Here is a 19832-nt window from a genome sequence, read left to right as displayed (position 1 = left end):
GAAACAGTAAAAAGGACTTAAAAGATAATTCCTGACCTTGTAAATAAATAATAAAAAACATAAAACACAGTGTACATACATTAAAATGACAGTACTTTTTTTTTTTTTTTTTTTTTTTTTTTTTTAATAAATGGAGATGGCAGTGTAACCACAAAACAACGTACGTCAAGTCCAAAGTAACCCGAGGACTGCCTGTATAGCAAATAAAAAGCATTCCGGATACGCTTGTAAAAAACAAACAATATAATGGCTACAACTTTAAAATGTTTGAACAAACAGATATAAAATTAAGGGAGTTAAATGAAGCAAACATGGCAATAATTGTAATTGGTGATTCTGATTTTAAGTATGTGAGGTTTCATTGTATTCTTTTGAGTATGTATGAAATTTCTCATAATAATTCTTTAAATTACATATACTTTCTAATTTTTAACTCCATGCTTCCGGTTGTAAAGGAAGCAGTACATGGACAATCAGCTCTGACTGGAGGGAAGTGGAGATGTGGGCAATCAATCATGTGGACAATGCACAAGATGAAAAATTAACCCAGCACCACTGAGAAATGTGTAATATCAGGAAGGAACAAAGCTGGGAATGCATGCATATTTTAGTAAGACAGGAAGAGAAAAATGTTTGATTCAATAATAAAAGCAAGGTAAAAGGAAATTATTTCCAAAGATTTTAGGAAATGGTAAAACAGATTGCTGCTGGGAAAGTAAATTGGTACAGCCTTACTGTACACAATTTAGCAACATCAAAAGTCTTAAGACATTCCATATCTTTTGATCTGCTCATTCCTTAATAACAGACCTTTTATTTTTACATACATTATATATGCACAATAGAAAACTTAAAGATAGCAACTGTTCCTGCACACATTTCTGACCAAATTACATTTGGGAAAAAAGAAAAAAAAAAGAAAAAAAAAGCTCTGTGACAGAAGGTTTTTTCTACTCTACTAACCACCTTATCCCTAGCACAGGTTCTGACAATGCAAGAATTAAGTATTCAGTGGATTATTGGTAAATAAACAGTGAGGAATCAAGAATAACCTAAAACCCAAATGACAATAGAGTTATTTGGTACATTTTTATTTAGAAGAAATATTAGTTATTTTAAGTTGCTTTTTTCAAAGAATACTAAATAACATGGAAAAATGTTCCAAATATAATGTTACATGGAAAAATCAGGATGTAAAACCAAATGCAGAATGATCCTAATTTAGATATGTTTAAACTAATACCAGGAAATATATCAACATTTAACTGCAGCTTTCCCTGGGTGATATATATACTTAAATAATTTTTAAATTTTCTCCTTCAAATGTTTCCATGGCTTCCAAATTATCTGCGAGGACTAAAATCCTTTTCAAAAATGAGTTCTCGGTTTCAGTCTGTGGAGAGAGAAGCAGAGCATTTCAAAAAAGCCACAGTGGCCTAGGTTCACCTCCAGTCCAGATTCCCACCCTCCATCCTCCCAGGTAACTAACCTCTCCTGCAAGTCTGGCATGCATCCTTCCAGGCCATTTTTTTTTTTTAACCTACATTATATATGCACTACAGAAAACATGTGGTATTGGTGCATTTTTTTATATAAATTAGTATTGATCGTACTGTTTACATCTAGTTTTTCTTTTCTGTTTTAACTGTTTATGAGCACTGCCTATTTTGATACATGGGATTGAATTCACTGCCCTTCACTGCAATACAGAACCACATTTTATTTAGCCAGCTCCCTATTATTATAATAAGCAGGAAAAGTCTGGGCACTCTCTCTCTGAACCAACTGAAGGGACTGAGGAGACTACCTCCCATTTCGCTGCTGGTGTCAGGGGGAAGGATTCTTCTCTGAGGATGGAGTAGGTGGCAATGTGTAATGAGAAAAGCAGGTCCAGACTGGCGCCTGCAGAAAGCAGGCCCTTTCCCTGGGCTCAGGGATGACCCACAAAGACCGAGACTGCCAAGTGCAGGCACCACGCTAAACCCTGAGGATCTGGCACAGACATGTACACAACAATGCACCAACGGCTGCAGGGAAGCTGGACTGTGATTTCCCATTACCCTATCAGGGCATGCTTTGTTAAATTTCTCTCTCACTGTTATGACTAAGTGATTTCTGGATACTATTTTAAAAGCTTCAAAATAACCAAGAAGTCATAGGCTCTATTTGTTCTCATGTGAAGTTAATGAATTAAGGAATAAATGTGAGTTTCCCATTTTCAAAAAATAATTTACAGCTGAAACCGGTTTGGCTCAGTGGATAGAACATCAGCCTGCGGACTGAGAAGTCCCTGATTCGATTCCGGTCAAGGGCATGTACCTTGGTTGCAGGCACATCCCCAGGGGGGTGTGAAAGGAGGCGGCTGATCGATGTCTCTCTCTCATTGATGTTTCTAACTCTCTATCTCTCTCTCTTCCTCTCTGTAAAAAATCAATAAAATATATTTTAAAATACTTTAAAAAATAAAATAAAATAATTTACAAAATGGGACTTGGTGATCACTTTCTTCTCTAATGAGAATACAGGATACCTGCAACAGAGCTATATTACCACTAGGTGTCACAATTGACAGCACAAAAGTTGAATAGAAAGCAAGGTCTTTACTGCTTGAAAGAACATTACCAAATATAAGAATAAAAATGTGAAAACACTTTTATAGACACGCCCTATAAAAATCTAGGGGAGCAGCAGTGGGGACCTATGTACATATTAAAGTAGCCCAAGCGCACAATAATATAGTTCATATATCCTTCTAGAACAATCTTCAGCAACCTACTGGGTTCCCTCACTGTGAGAGGGCACAGGCCAGGCTTGGGGACCACCCCCACCCCAAGTGCACAAATTTCATGCACCGGGCCTCTAGTTATATAATAAACTGTTAAATATAAGTGTTTCCCTGAATACTATGAGCCATTCTACTGTGTTTCCCCGAAAATAAGACATCCTCCGAAAATAAGACCTACTTATAGATTTCCTTCTGAGTGAAATATAAGGCATCCCCCTGAAAATAAGGCCCCCCCTAGGCTAAACATGAGAGATTTGATCCACTGATTCTGAAAGAAATGGAGTCACAAGAAATTCACCAGGAAATTCAGGAATTGCATTGTTATGATGATGTTCCAGAAGATGATGACATGATTGTCATTGAATAAATGAGTAAATTCTTGATACTGTAGGATTCACAGTTTGTCTGGTTTGTGTTGACAACTACCGTGCTACCGTACCATATGCAGGTAATAAATTTTCTTAATTTTCATTTAACAATAAATGTGTACCGTATTCTTCTTCATGGAAAAATAAGACATCCCCTGAAAATAAGACCTAGCGCATCTTTGGGAGTAAAAATTAATATAAGACACTGTCTTATTTTCAGGGAACCAGGGTAGTAAATTATTGTACCCAAGGAGGTGGTCATGGGAACCCCAATTTAAGGCTGATTGGTTAAAAATATAGGTGACAACCTGGGACTTGAGATTGGAGTCTCAGATGGGGACAGTCTTGTGGGATTGAAATCTTGACCTACAAGATCTGACACTGACTCCAGACAGGTAGTATCAGAACTGACAGAACTGGTGTGTTGTAGGACACCTGGTAGTGTCACAGCATTGTTTGATGTGTGGCAAACCCACACATCTGGTGTCAGAAGTGCTGTGAGCATGGCAGTATTGTGAGAGTAAAGGAGACACATAGAGGGTTCTTCCCAGACACACTATTTCACACACACACAAAAAATACTGGTCATAAACCAATAAATTGATTTCATTTCATCTAATGCACTTCCTTCCACTAAGAACCAGAGGCTCAGTGAGTCCTGTGACTTGCCCCAGGTGAAACAGTAAGCCGGGATTTAGGCCTTTTAGGACACTGACAGGCTCTGTTTTGGAAGGCTCCAGGCAAAACTGAACAGTGTCCCTGTATACCCCAGCCCTTTCTGCACTCCTGTGCCTTCTAAAGCCAGTGGGCTAGTAACCTGCTGGCGAGAAAACTGGCTCAAATGTATTATGCTTATTTATATGAAATGGTCATTTGGAAAATACAGGTTCGTTCTAAAATGCAGATGTGATCACTTTAACTACTTTATTTGAATATTCCCTCAGTGGCTCTGTGTGGGTTTCAAGACAAATACAAATTGTCAGTGTGGCAATAAAGGCTCCTCCAGACCTGGCCCCAGCTCCACGAGCCAGCCTCTCCTCACCACTTCCCCATCTGCACCTCCAAAGGCTCTCCTCCTCTCTCCCCTGCTGTGGCTCCACTCACGTCCTCTGCGAACGTTCCCTCACGCTTGCTTCCCACGCCCTGTCACAGGCTGTATCTTACTGTCCCCAGGTCTCCCCCTGGTCTTCTCCACTGGACTGTGGCATCTTATGAGCCAGGGTCATGTCTTTCTGTTTGCCATCCCTGGCACCTAGCACAGTACATAAGAGGAACTCAGTAAGTATCTGCTGAAGTAAATGTTTGCATATTCTTATTTTCAAATTTTAATCCTAAAAAAATCCCAACTCATTGGAATATCAGCTCCCTGACTTATATAAAGAGCTGATTTGACCCTGCAGATCTCCATTTCCTAATATCTTGAGAGTATGAATAAAAACTATATCAATCTTGGGAAAAATGGAGATGAAAATCCAGTTTTGAAATATTTTACTACCTTTTCATTGAAGGGGTATATAGTTTTGATATAGTTTTGTGCTTTTAACCTTCAGCTTGTAGGCTAGTTCCCCATGATCAACACCGCTTCTGGACCTTCCACTGGTCACTCAATGGACTGGCCTACTTGCTGGAATCCCCAGACCCAGCCTTCTTTGGATCACTAAGCATGGACAAACAGCAACTCTTCCCAACATGCCCCCTTAGGACATTCCCCCAAATGGGTCATCACCTTACATTATTTATTTCCCATAATTAAGAAAGGAGAGAAATCAGAGTGAAAGGAAGACAACTAAATGCCAGTAAGACTTTGTGCAGTGAGTAAAGCCCGGAGAGCTCTCCCAGCGGGTGGTCAGTGATGGCTCTGAGGAAGACTGAGCCTTAGAGGCTAGGCTGAGAACTGGGTGGGGGGATAGGGAAGGAAGCTTTTCCAGGTGGAAACAGCATGTGCAAGGGTCAGGTAAGGAGGTGGGCAGAGGAGAGGTGCCTGGTTGCATTGGGGAGGAGTCAGGCATGAAATGAGGTGGGAAGAAGGAGGTGTGCTGGGTCCCCCCAGAAGCAGGGGCCGATGATCCACGGTCCCCCTAACTCCATGTGGCACTGTTGGTTATAAAGTATTTCTAGACTGACTTGTAGTTTTGATCTCTGTGCTCTTGTTTGATGAGTGGGATAGATACTGTAGGCTTTTTCGATAGAAATGGTGAAAGACGACAGGAGATTAAGAAAATCGGCCTAAGTCACCAGGGAGCAGCTAGCCAGACTCACAGATTCCTCTGTATTTCACAGACCCAAGAATTGGAGTAGGCCTCACAAGCCATGTAGTTAAACTGAGGACCAAAGAGGTGAAACAACTTTTCCAAGGTCACACAAACAACAGAGATTAGGAGGCTGGTTGGTGGGGTGGCAGCATTAACCAACCTTATTTCTGACTGAAGGGCTTTGCCTTATATTCGCTGGAGAGGAATCCTAGAGGGAAAATCCTCATCTTCCAGAGAAAAAACTGTTACTTTGACAAAACGAATTTCTTTCCAATGTTTTATAACTGTTGGGATGACAAGTCTGCTACATAACTGTATTTTTAAAAATGAAAATTTTTATCAACTAAAAATTATTATTATTTTTTTTTAAGTGAAAAACAGTCTGAAGGAAACAGCTGCCAAGGAGAGGGATCCATCTGGGGAGGGAGATCTCCGTCACCTCCCGAAGCACTTCAGAACTTTTTCCTCCACTGAGTTTTCAGGTCTCCTTTAATCAGTTTGTTTTGTTTTGTTTTGTTTTTTAACTTAAACAAAACCTACACACTGGCCCCAAATTGGTAGACTACTGTCATCTCAGAAACGGTTAGAAAAGGTATTTCTAGGCAAGTACATAATCTAGATGATGCATTAACTTTTCCCCCCCAGAATGACCTGCCTAGAGAAACGGCTTGCTGAGAAATCTGTGTCTCCATTAGGGAGAGAGAGTGTGTGTGTGTGTGTGTGTGTGTGTGTGGGGGGGGGGGGGGGGGGGAGATGCGGAATCGCTTGCAGAAGTTGAAAAGATGTTAAGTGGTAAATACCAAAATGCCCAGCAAGCATGTAAGCAGGCTCTCACCCCAGAATGATTATGTGCAGATCAGCATTTTAAATTTTACTTTTAGCTTTCCTAGCAGTTCAAATTAACCCTTTCTCTACTTCTGCTCCCTCTGTGAGCGTTCTGCCCTTACCATACAGACTGGAAGAACTGTCACATTCACCCTGCACCTCCTCCCATTCACCCTGCACCCGACCCGCTCACCCCAGGGGGCCTCCTTGTGAACAGCTGCCTCCTGGACTTCCTTACTCTCCGGAAGTCTCTCAGGGCAGTGCCCAGACACTGCTAGCAAGTCAGTCCAGCTTGCTGGAGCTACACACAGAATGAGAGGAGGCCTCCCAGGAGACCAAAGCAGCACAGATAAATGCCACACACCACACCAGGGGTTCCCCAAAGCCCGAGCCTCAGAATCGCCCAGAGAGGCTGTTTCCAATGGTGGCAGCCAGCGTTTGTACTTGTGAAACAGCCTCAGTGATTCTAAAGTGCATCCCTCAGCAACAGACACTAAACTAGATGCTCTAAAGAGCCAATTACACTTTTCTCTTCGTTACTAAACAAGCAACTTCCATCCAAAAATTCTTCCCGATTAGGTTCATCTTAATACCTCACTGGCTAGTAAACTTACTGACAAACTGGGTGAATATTATAACTATCAAATATAAGAAAGGTGAATATAATATAATAAATAATAAATATTTATACAATGGTTTACAATATTTTCCATTTATTAATGATCTCACGTGGCTCTCAGACAACCCTATTGAGGTAGCTTGTTATTCTCATACTAAAGGTAAGAAAACAAGTCTCAGACATGAAAAAAAATGACTTGAAAATGCCTGAATGATGTCAGCAGAAATTCTATATCAAGTTAGATTATTTTTTTTTTGCTCTTTATATTGATTTGTGTCTTTGGGGTGTTTCTTTTAAATATATGGAATATCAGTTGCTGCAGACATTTTCTTCCAAGGGAAAAAAATAATCCATGTCAAATCCTGGTGAGCTGAAAACTCATGGCATTGGTCCCATTAAAACCAGGGTCAGCCATAAACTTCCCGCATTCTTCATGCTGCAATTAATTGCTAAGCTCTTCGGCTCAGCAGAAGAATCTGAGGAACAAGAACAAAACAAAAGCCAATGGAATAAAAGAAGGTTAACTGAGCAGAAAGACTTATTTCAAGAATATCAATTCTAAAATAAAACCACTCAGTCCTTTGTTGTGAGTGTCACTTACAGCATAGTAAAATGCTTCCTAAATGATTGGGTGCTAGTTGGTTGGAAAGTTTTAAGAAACAAGTCAGTGATCAGCCTATGAAATATGAAAGTAAACTTCATATATCGTGGGGCCGGCAGGGACCACATATTTACATGCAACAGGGACACCAGGATCTTTGTAACAGCAAGCACTCAGTCCAGGCATTGCTTTTTACCTTGCCAGTCGACATTTCATTCATTCTGAGAGGCTGCTCCGGCATAACTCAGCGGTAGATTCAGCCCAACAACTGGCCCAACAATGCTCAGCCAAGATGTGATGTAGTTGACATTCCTGGGAAACAAGTGAAAAGACAAGCAAGTCAGTGTATTTCCATTATATTTGGACGAATGATAGAAAATCAGTGATTGACAATAAAAGAAAACAAGGCTTTCTTCAAAGATGTGTTCCCACCACTTGAAACCCCACCATTTCCAAGCAACTGCCCTGTTGCTTGACAAGGACTCAAGCTCCAAAAACACTGTAAGGATCCCTGACTAAGGCACTGGGACTCCAAGATTCCCCTTGATGATTCCAATTTTACACCTAAAATTTATAGCATTTGCTAAGGTGGTAGAGTGCAGTGATGAAGAGCATGGCTCTAAGGCAAAATGCCTGGTCTTTCAATTTTCAAATCCCAGTTTCACCACTTAACTAGCTTTGTGACCTTGGCCAGATCATTTAACCCTTCTATGCTTTAGCTCCTTCCTCTGTAAACTGCATAAAATAATAGAACTTGGCTCATGGGGCATTATAAAAATCCAATGCATTAATATATCTGGAATAGAACAGTGCCTAGCACACAGTAAAAATCAATAAATGTTAGCCATTATTATTATTACCAAGAATATTTCTTTTTTAGCTTAGCTTCCAGAGTCACATAAAAAGATTTATACTTTTAAAATAAGAGTTAATGCCAATGTATCTTGATAGTGTTTCTTACCTATTGATTTTTCGAGAATTCTTTAATACGGGAGTCATAAATTCATTCGTCTTGCAGGGATGGAGTACAAAAAAGGGTTGCCCAAGTATGGGATGTTCCTGTAAGAATGAGAGTGGGTCCAGAATGGCCAGTATGCGTTACTTTGAAAAAGTTAAAATACATAATCTGATTTACTCCTTTAAATAAAGGTTTGTTTTAAATTCCAAGCTGTGAAAATCAACCAAAGGCAAATAAAAAAAAATTGAAATGTGTGTCATAAAAAGCTGCTAGCACAGAGAGAGAGAGAGAGAGAGAGAGAGAGAGAGAGAGAGAGAGAGAGAGAGAAGAGAGAGAGTCTGCAGCCTATTTGAAAAAAATACTAACTTAAAACTTCTAAACTTTTTTTAAAAATATATTTTATTGATTTTTTACAGAGAGGAAGGGAGAGAGATAGAGAGCCAGAAACGTCGACGAGAGAGAAACATCAATCAGCTGCCTCCTGCACACCCCCTACCAGGGATGTGCCCGCAACCAATGTACATGCCCTTGCCCGGAATCGAACCTGGGACCTTTCAGTCCGCAGACCTACGCTCTACCACTGAGCCAAACCGGCTTCAGCAAAACTTCTAAACTTTCATTAAAATATTTAATCTACAGATACAGGAAGTGCAACAAATCCTAAGTAGAAACATAAAGAAAGCCACAGGTAAATACATTATAGTCTAAAGCTGAAAGCCAAAGATAGGAGGAAATCTTAAAAGCATGAAGAGGGAAAGGACTCATCACATAAAGAGAAATAATAGTGCAACAATGACTGGCTTCTCATCAGTTCAGAAGGCAACAGAAGGGCCTATTCAAAGTCCTAGTGGAAAACACACACACACACACACACACACACACACACACACAACACACACACACACACACACACACACACACACACACACACAAAACAACCAACAAAAAACCTAGAGATGTCAACCAAGAATTCTTTATCCAGCAAAACTATCCCTCAAAAAAATAAAGGTAATTTAAATATTTGCCCAGGGAAACAGACTGAGAATGCCTTGCTAGGAGAGCTCCCTTATAAGATATACTAAAGGAAGTCCTTCAGACAACAATACCAGAGGGTAACTCAAATTCACAGGAAAAAAATAAAAAGCATTATAATCGGTAAATACAGAAAGTTAAGTGATTTTTTTTTCTATTATTTACTTTAATAGACATAAGATTATATAAACAAAAAAATATAATACTCTAGTGTTGTGTTTATAACATAAAACACAACACTAGAGTATTATATATAATGTGTGTATATTATATATATATATATAATACTCTCTCTATATATATATATTTACTGTCATGTATAATATATATATAATATATAATAGATGAACAAAGGAAGGAATGATGGAAATATATTGAACAGAGCTGCTGTATTTTAGCTAATTTAAGTCAGAATTAGCTTGTGTTCCTATTGTTAGAATCTCAGTAAGGATGTTGTTTTAAGAGAATTGGAAACCAAAAGCTCCTTCTTATTGTTAAATAAATCCTTTAAGTATGTTGTTAATCATGACCACTTTTCTAGTAATATGTCAAAAGCATCCATAATTAATGACATGATTAAACTGTATACAGTCAACACTCAATGCGTTCTCAAGTGCATCAGCTTTTCTTAGTTGTGGCAAATTGACCAAATCATGAACTAGTCAGTATTTAAATACAGCTAGAAGATGATCTTTAAAATACTTGAAAGAAATCCTGTTTCTAAATGTGTAAGATTACTGAATATAGGCTTTGAGTTATTAAGAATATAATAATGGTTATATAATGTAGAAACTATAACATTTCCTGGTGCGATTAGAATTCATATATTCCATCATTCATCCGTTTATCAAATATTAAGTCTTCTTGTCTTATAGTGTGATAATGATTTAATGCTAACTAAAGACAAAGGATCTGTAATTTTAAAATGTGCTTACTGGCATGGGTATCTTAATGCTGTAGCAGTGACAGAATTAGCTTTGCAACCTGAACCAATACTATTTTTTCAATCACTTTCAATCAGCTGATCCTGCAAGCCAAACAATTTGTATTCAAAATAAGATAGAGAATTTTAAAATAATTTGAAGCATCTGATCAGTGTAGACAATCAATCTGGTTAATATTCTCCAAAAGCCACTTTTCTGCCATGAAGCTTTTTTAAGGCTTATGCTATCAGGCAAGATTATATGTATTTTCTACTTTCTCCCACAAACAGCCAGAATAGAGATGAAAGCTATCTTTAGTTGGTTTAGGAATTATGTGCTGGAGTTAAAAAAAATGAAAAGAAAAACACACACACACACACACACACACACACACAAAAAAAACAAAAAAACAAAAAAAACACCTAAAATCCTACACCTTATTTATTTAACATATAATTTTCAGAAATGGAAGAACATCAAAACTGTCAGGATCTTTTTAGTGACATTTCTTAGATCAATTCGGAAGGTAAATTTGTGTGAAAGTGCTACCATCTGCTGTCAGTACTAATGAACTGATGCAAATCTGCGCTGAGAAAAATGTCAGTATGGAAATACATGCAGCCAATGATCTGTGTTAGGCTTACAACTCAATAAACACTTCTACTGGAACAAAGTTCTGCTAAATGGTTTTCCGTGAAAATAGAAATGATGGGTCAGATTTCTATCTCTGTAACTCCAGTGAAGTTATATAGACACATTCTCTTATGAAATTTAATTTAGCAATGGTTAAATGTCTCATAAAATAAGTCTGACATGAATATTGGGAATTGGTTTCAGAACTATTAGATATGACTATCACAAGGAAATGATAATACTGCACCTTCATTCTTACATCTATTAAATATGAGTTACTTGGTTCATATCTTAATATTCTCAGCTCTCCAGGAGGGAACAAATATAATTTCATGTACTAAGCTTTCATCCAGTTTCATATTCCAAACTGATCAAATTTGCTTTCCACTTTGGGCACATTCCTTAGCTCTGGGGAGGGTCTCTCTCTCTCAAGTAGGATAAGGAAAATGGCTGTTGAGCACCTACAATATGAGGCACTGTTTTAAGTACTTTGTACAAGATCACCTATCTAAATAATTCTTTGATGAAGGCTTTATTATTGCCACTTTGGAGAACAGGTTCAAAGAGATTATGCTTAAAGTTATCCCTGTAGTGAGGAGCAAAGCAAGTCCACACCCTTACATTGCACCTCTTCACCCCACTGACCAGAGTTGGTGTCAAGGATATTCCCTCTAGGATAATCCTCTCTGGTCCACCTCTTCAAAAATATAGTTTTTTACTTAAAAATTATGTATTTTCAAAAAATTAAAAGAGCAATCCATATATAGAGAGTTCAGCACATACAAAAAAGCGAACAAAAAGTAACAGCAGGATAACCTAAATAACTGTCCAACTCAGATGCAGAGCATTCATTGGTGAATCTCCTTTCAGACTTTTTATACACACACATTTGTAGTTTTCTGTTTCTTTTTATTCCCTGAACACTGAAGCTTCCTTGAGAATGAAGCTTTAGTGTGAACAGATATTTATCAAGTATCTAGTATGTGCCACTCCCTGCCATATGCGTGTTGTTGATCTTCCCTAAGTATCTTCGTCTTCTGTTTTACTGATTTCTGTACTTATTTTTATTAGTCCCATCCATATATTTTATTTGGATTTATCTTGTTGTTCTTAATTTTTAAATATTCCATGGATGCTTATAAGAATATGTATAAAAATATGTAATATTCAGTTGTTGGCGACAATGCTGTCCATGTGTTACTAGATCAAGTAAGGTAATTGTGTTGTCCTCATCTTCTATATCCTTATCAGCTTGATTTATCAATTTCTAAGAGAAGTTGATTTGTCCATTTTTGCTTGTACTTTGTAAATTTTTTGCTTTATTGGTCCTGAAGCTTTTATCTAAACTCATAGAACTGTATCTTCCTAGAGAATGAAGCTTTAGTATGAAATAACAATATATCTCTGATTAGACTTTCTGCCAATAAAGGACTTTTATCTTGTAATAATATAGCCACACCAGTTTCTCTTTACCTTATACATTTAAAACATTATTTACCTTTCAATATTTCTGTGTCCTTGTGTTTGAGGGATTTCATGTAAAAAGAACATAGATGGATTTTATTAAAGAAATACACCTTTATAATCTGTTTCTTAAATGAAGTGTTTAGTTCATTTACATGCTCTGTGATCTGATTTCATTTCTCCCATCTCATTTTAGACTTTTTACTCATTCTACAATACTTTTAATGTTTCTTCTTTCGGTTTCTTTTTTCCTCCTCTGTTGCTCTCTTTTGGATTGAATGTAGGCTTCCCTCCCCCCCCCCCCCCCCCCGCCATTGCTTTTTCTTTAAATTAATTTGAAAAATACATGTTATATTTCTAAACCTTTAGTAGTTATCCCACAATTTTTAAGTAAATGTTTCACTCAGTAAAATTCACAAAGGTATTATTCAATATTTTTGCCTTTTTCCTAAATAAATACCTTAGGATGTTTAACTTTGATCACCCCTTCCTGATTTCTGTACTACTGTTGTTCAGTATTTCAATTGTATCTTTTGTTTCAACCCCATAAATTAGATATTATCAGTGCTTTGTAACCCAATGTGTGTTGAGATCTACTCACACTTTACTATTCTTTTTTTTTAATACTCACCTGAGAATATGTTTTTTTAAAATTGATTTTAGGGAGAGAGAGGCAGGAAAAGAGAAACATCTATTGGTTGCCTTTTATACATGCCCCAACTGGGGATCATCAAACCTACAAACTAGATATGTGCCCTGACTGGGAATCAAACCTGCCACCTTTCAGAGTATGGGACGATACTCCAATGAACTCAGCCACCCGGCCAGGAACCCCTATTCTTTTTGCTTACCATTTTTTCCTATTATCACATATTTATTCTTGGATCATTTTCTTATTGTTTACTACCTGTAGAAATTTACTAAAGATCTATAGGTAGTAAATAGTCCCATATAATGAATGCTTTATTTTGCCCTCATTTTTGAAAAATAAGTGTTGTAGGTATAAAATTTCAGGATACAATTATGTTTTCTCAGCACTTTATTAACCGATTTACTCCTATCTTGCATTTTTCTGTGTGGAAGTCAGTATAATCGCCATTTCTTTTCAGATCTCGTTCTCTTTGGTGCTTCACTATAATATCTCTAGGTGTGGAGTTTTAAAACTTATCTTACTTGGGATTTATTGAGCTTTCTGAATCTAAATATCAGTATCCTTCAGTTTCTTCTTCTAGAATTTCTATTAGACATGTGTTTGTCCTTTTCTCTCCCTTGTATCTCTGAAACTGTTAAACTGAGAACCATCTTTTTCTCAGTTTTTGCTACAATGTCTATAAATATCAATGCTTTCTTTAACTTTTTCTGCTTTTAAGTGTAGGCCTTCTAATTATATACTTTCCTTTCTAAAAATTCTATTTGATTATTCCTTAAATTTGCCTGATCATTCATATAGTATCTTCTTCCTATATCATACTCTCAGTATATTCTTCCAATTTAAAAAAATATAGTCAACATATTTATTTTATATTTTTGCACCAAAAATATATGAATATGAATTTGGTATATCTGCTGGCCTTCATAGTTAATAGCTTATTATTCTGCACTTTTTTATTGTGACCAACTAGTAGTACTTAAATACAGTAATTATTCCAACTCCATATTTACGTGAAAGTAGATTTGTGTTTAATCTACAAATTATATGGCCTGCTTTTAGAGAGGAAGGGAGAGGGAGAGAGAGATAGAAACATCAGTGATGAGAGAGAATCATTAATCAGCTGCTTCCTGCACACCCCATATTGGTGATTAAGCCCACAACCCGGGCATGTGTCCTGACCAGGAATCAAACCATGACCTTCTGATTCATAGGTTGACACTCAACCACTTAGCCTTGCTGGCTGAGCTACCTTTACTTTTTAAATATGTTTATACAGAGTAAGGCTGAGAAGGCCATATGGAAAAGAGAGAACAACTTTTAAATATATAGAGAATGATGGCTGGCACCTCTTTGCAGAGGTAATATTTGAGCAGAGAGCTAGTTGACCAAGCGAAGAGCACCATGTAACTCTTTGAGAAATTAATCTTTTCTGTTAGGGAACGAGAAATGCTCAGACCTTATGACCTAGTGAGGGAAAGTGCTTGAAGTGTTCACAGAACAGCAAGAAGACCAGTGAAGTCCAGTGAAACGAAGGGGGATAGTGTGATACAGAGACTTTGGAAAATTCTGAACTATGAAGTGACATGTTCTGATATATATTTGAAAGTATTACTTTTGATATTGTAAAATGGCAAGAGAGGACACAGGAAGAGCAGCTAGGAAGCACTGCAGCAACCAGACAAGATACGATGGTGCCTTGTACTAGGTGCTAGTGTGGTAGGGGGAGAATGGTCAGGTTTGGGATTTATCATAAAAGTAGAACTAACAAGATTTGCTAAGGAATTTGATATGCTGCATGGGAAAAAATAAAATAAAAGAGCTAAGGATGACTCCAAGGTGAAATGTCTATTCATATTTTCTTGACTTCAGGGGTTTTCATATTGATTTATACTAGCTCTTTAGGACCTTTTGAGGATATTGATTCTTTTCATTCATGCAACCGTATTATGAGCCATGCACTGGATCAAATGTTAGTAGACAGTGGCACATAAACAGATAACCCCTGTTCTCATAAAAGTTGCTGAAATAATCAAGATATTTTTAATTTTCAGATTTTCATTTGTCTTAAAATTTGTTCATGATGATTTAAATGTGGAATATCATATTACATAATCAAATATATACTTTTTCTCCTTTTAAATTTATTTTATCACTTTTATGTTTAAAAATCCTATTCAGAATTAGAATACTAGATATTTACCTATATTTATGTGTAGTTTCCCATCAACCATTACTTGCTGTTCTCCAAACACACTGCTTTTTCTTACCTGCAGGCCTTTGTACCTGTGATTCTCTCTGCCTACAAAACCCTCTCACCCTTCCTTCCAACTAATGCCCATTTCTCTCCCATGATCTCAGCTTTCTTTATTTTAAAAATGTTTTATTTATTTTTCAATTATAGTTGATATTCAATATTAATTTCAGGAGTTCAGAATAGTGGTTAGACATTTACATAACTTACAAAATGATCCCTCAGTAAGTCTTGCATCCAATTGGCAGTTACGAAATAGTCAAGGGGATGTAAACTACAGCATATGGAATACAGTCAATAATATTGTAATAACTTTATATGTTGTGAGATGGACACTAGATCTTAGTTTTCTTCTACCACAATCCCGATCAGGTGTCCCGCTCTGTGCTCCCACTGCACCCATGCTTAAACCTTCTGCTCAATTCCACACTGTTCTGAATAGGGACCTGACTGTTTACTGGAGTCTTCCTCTCTCATACAGCAAATCCTTGAGGGCAGAGGAGGTATTCTGATTACTATATCAGTCTCAGCACCCAGGACCAGCTTTCATTTAGCAGGCACTCGATAAATATTTGCAGGATTACTGCTTAGTCAAAGACGTCTCATGTGCTAAAGTAAATTGTTAGTGGCACCTGCAGCCTGTCCCATAAAGGGGAATATTTGTTCAGAAAGCACCAGTAGTTCCCTATGCTACTGTGGGGACAAGTACGGGACAGAGCATTCTTTCTCTTTGTCACAAAACAAAGGGCAATACTTCCTGCACATGTATAGGTGTCCCCAGATAAGATAAAACTTCAATATTTGTCTTGCAAATATTTCTTCCAAATTGGATCTAAGAGCAAAAGAGTGGGTTTGATCGCATGGTTAGGAATAAGTCTCTACATAAAAACTTATGTCAACTCTGCATATATTCTAAAATCTATTGGTTTTCACATACAATGATATCCTAAATTGTGATTACATAAATTGATACACCCAGATACATATTTTAATTCTGAATTCACCTACGCTCTACCATACTAAGTAGCACACTTAGTAGCAAGTAAAGTACTACTAAAATATATAATATACTCATGCCTTTCTACTTAGCTCACTCCTTTATCACTTCAGGTACTTTTAAAATATATATATAAATATTGATTTCAGAGAGGAAGGGAGAGAGAAATAGAAACATCAATGAAAGAGAATCACTGATAGGCTGCCACCTGCATGCCCCACTCTGGCCTGGGCATGTGCCCTGACCAGGAATTAAACTGTGACGTCCGGTTTCATAGGTTGATGCTCAACCACTGAGCCATGCCAGCCAGGCTCATGTACTTTTTACTGATGCATTCATCCACCTATCCATCCACCCACCTTTCATTTGTTCAACAAATATTTAGGGAGTAAGTTCTACGTACCAGGCATTGGTCTAAGTATTGGTGATATAAGCACACTCAAACACAATGCTACTATGGAGTGTACAACTTATTTTTTAATATATGTTTATTGATTTCAGAAAGGATGAGAGAGAGAGAGAGAGAGAGAGAGAGAGAGAGAGAGAGAGAGAGAGAGAAACATCAATGATGAGAGAGAATCATTGAATGGCTGTCTCCTGACATTGCATGGCATTTGCCCTGATTGGGAATTGAACCATGACCTCCTGGTTCATAGGTAAACACTAAACCATTGAGCCACAGTGGCTGGACAACAATTTAGTTTTTTGTACTAAAAAAATACAAAAATAGCATCCCATCACCTCAACTCCTGAGGTTTATAGTCCAGCTGTATCCCCAGTACTGAAAGTTTTGGGTTTCATCTCTAAAGCAGAGAGTTCCAAAGATCAAGTAAGTTTGTCACCACTAACTTCCTTTCCTTTAGGATTTCCAAAGAGAATGGAAAAGCAGGTTCCTAGGGAGAACAGCAATTTTACCTGCCCTGATGGTGAGGTGGGGTGAGTAACAGGGCTTGTGACCAAGAACAAGAAGAAAAGCTGGCAGGAGAGATGCCTCTGTGGGAGGGATTTTTATTTGTTATTTGGAGAGGAGTCATGAGAGGCTCACGCTGGAGAGAAGACAGTGCAGGGATCATGGTGGCACAAGGAAAGAATGAGGTACTTTCCATTATAAGGTGGAGGGTCAGGCCGGAGAGGAGTCACCAGTAAACTACAGGAAAACCAGATGCAGAGGTGGCCCAGGTCTGAGGCCCCGCAGATGGAAAGACCACTCATAGAATAATAGTCACAGTGAGATCCTGATGCCTGAAACTCAACCACTGTTTCACCCTACAGATCTAATGCATGTTGTACCTGTGCCATTTCTGTAGCGCTGTGTTGAATCCCTGCAGTCAGAAACACCAGACTGTACACAGGGTATATGTTTTCATTAGCTGAGAGGGACATTGAGTCAAATGAAATAGGACATCTCATCCCCTCTCCTCATCTCTCCCATGCTCTGTCAGAGCATCTGTAATTCAAGGGTTACAGAAATCACTAGGACACACAGCAGACAACTCAAAAGGTACAAATCCAGGAATATGGGAATTCAGAGAAAGGAGAGGTCACTTCTCTCTGGCAGGAGGAGGGGGCAGCAGAGACTACCTGAGGACATGGGATTAACCTGGCCCAGACCTTAAAGCCTGGGCAGGACTTAGGTGGGGTAGAGAAGAGAGTGGCAGCCGAATTACAACAGAAAGAGGCTTCCCAAGTTTAATAGGTGAGAGGCACACAGAATTCCATCTTTTAAGTAAGACTGCGAAGTTTGGTAAATTTGGAGAAGTAAAGTATGTTTATTTTTGTTTGTGTTAATGGTGGTGCTGTTAAAAGATTGAGGCAATCCCTGTAAGACCCAAGTATTTCCTGGATGTAATCAACACCTATCCAAGACATAGAACCAAGATTTGAAGTACAAACAATCCTCTACCTTTTTTTTTTTTGGGGGGGGGTGGGGGGGGGGAGAAGCAGGGAAAAGGTGGAAAGAAGAAATATCCAAGTACAGATTGCTATCCCTAATAAGTGAGTGAGGATGCAGATACAAAGACAGTGAAAAAATATTGAAGAAAAAAAAAAATGTGGAAAAGACACAAAAGTCTCGCCCCAATGCCCAGAAAGGTCAGCAGGCTTCTCCTCAGTTCCGGATGGGCAGGGGGCCAAGTGAAGCCATGCTTTGTTCTAGCTGCACCTGTGGACACTTTGTGGCCCGTTAATTAAAAATGAAATTCTAATGGTTTGGGGGGAGGTTAATTCAGATGAAAAGAAACAGGACAGCTCTTTAAAACTGTATGCTATTCAGAAGCCACCAGGCTTCCTAGAATTTTTATTAAAAATTACAGACATCACAGCAAAAGTTCCCAGACACCCTCTTCTCTGCGGAGGAAACTTTCCTTTCATGGTCCAGAGGGAGTGGAGCAGTGAGTGCCCCCACACCTGCATATATCTACAAAGGGCTCCTTCCCTGGGTGGCTGGCAATCCCAATTCTAACTCCGGGGGGAGGGAGGAGAGAGCAGAGCTCGAATATATTAATCGAATCTGTATAGGTTGTAGCTTTAAGCAACACCATTAAGAGGCCAGGATTCTGAGTTCCCAAACTTACTCAGTTATCAATTTGTTGTACAGAATTTAATCTCCCTGTATTTTGATATGCAAAATGGAAATGGCACTGCTGATCCTTCAGAGGGTGAAAGGAGATAACCAACAAGACCAGTATGAAGCTTGCTGGGGGGAAAAAAGAGCTTATGCAAATGCCTATTAATTAAAACAGGAATGGCTGCACAACTAGGTCAGGCATGATGATAAGACTGAACAACCCACCCCAGCCACCAGCATCAAAAAGAAGAAACTAACATTTAATCCTAATAGCACTTGTTGGCTGCATTTTATAAAGAACATTGAATTATAATATTCTGCAACATAAACACAGAGTAGCACATTTCAGACCATCCTCAAAGAATTCTTTGATAGAACATAAACTTATTAGAGACATAAAAAAACCCACCAAAACAGCAAGCCAATTACTAATTAAGAACTTGTAAAAAGCTAATCAAAGCTCTCATCCAGAGAAAATGAGAAAATCTGAGACTCAGAATGATTTTGTATATTGATGAGATTTTACATAGCATCACAGAAAGAAAAATAAAACAGATTTTAATGAAGAAAAAGGACTCTATGTCTCCGTTTAAAAGCCTTGCTATGTCCTATATCAGTGTTTTTATTAAAATGTTCTATTCTGGTGGAAACATGCATTTAAAAAAATACCTGGTGAGCGATGCTGTCAGCAGAGGACACTGGGGTCCTCCGTCTCCAGGCAAACCTGAGTGTGAGGAAGGCCAGACAGAAGAACCTTCATCCAGGCTCCTCCCACTTTGTTGCTCAGAGGGGTAACTAATCCAAGGTCATGACACTCAGAAATGAGGGAGCTGAGACAAGCCCAGATTCAGGAATAGAATTAGGGCTTCCCTCTGGGCGCCAAGCCTGCTAAGGCCAAAGGCAGCA

The 19832-nt window shown here is 38.2% G+C and overlaps 1 protein-coding gene across 2 annotated transcripts in view; it reads right to left on the bottom strand.

Annotated features, from left to right (window-relative positions):
• Window positions 1-6921: 6921 nt before the first annotated feature.
• ATG10 (autophagy related 10) overlaps window positions 6922-19832 on the bottom strand; it is a 179142-nt gene continuing 166231 nt past the window's right edge. For both annotated transcript variants that reach the window (XM_084882173.1, XM_084882174.1), the window contains 3 exons: window positions 8412-8509; window positions 7647-7762; window positions 6922-7325 (listed from right to left, as the gene is read on the bottom strand). In XM_084882173.1, the coding sequence (XP_084738299.1) occupies window positions 7663-7762; window positions 8412-8509 (198 nt within the window). In that variant the 3' untranslated portion in view covers window positions 6922-7325; window positions 7647-7662. The remainder of the gene's footprint in view (window positions 7326-7646; window positions 7763-8411; window positions 8510-19832) is intronic.

Source organism: Pipistrellus hanaki (assembly GCF_964339955.1).
Source record: "Pipistrellus hanaki genome assembly, chromosome: 4".
In the NCBI taxonomy this organism is placed as follows: Eukaryota; Metazoa; Chordata; class Mammalia; order Chiroptera; family Vespertilionidae; genus Pipistrellus; species Pipistrellus hanaki.
This window is presented reverse-complemented; position numbering and strand designations above follow the sequence as displayed.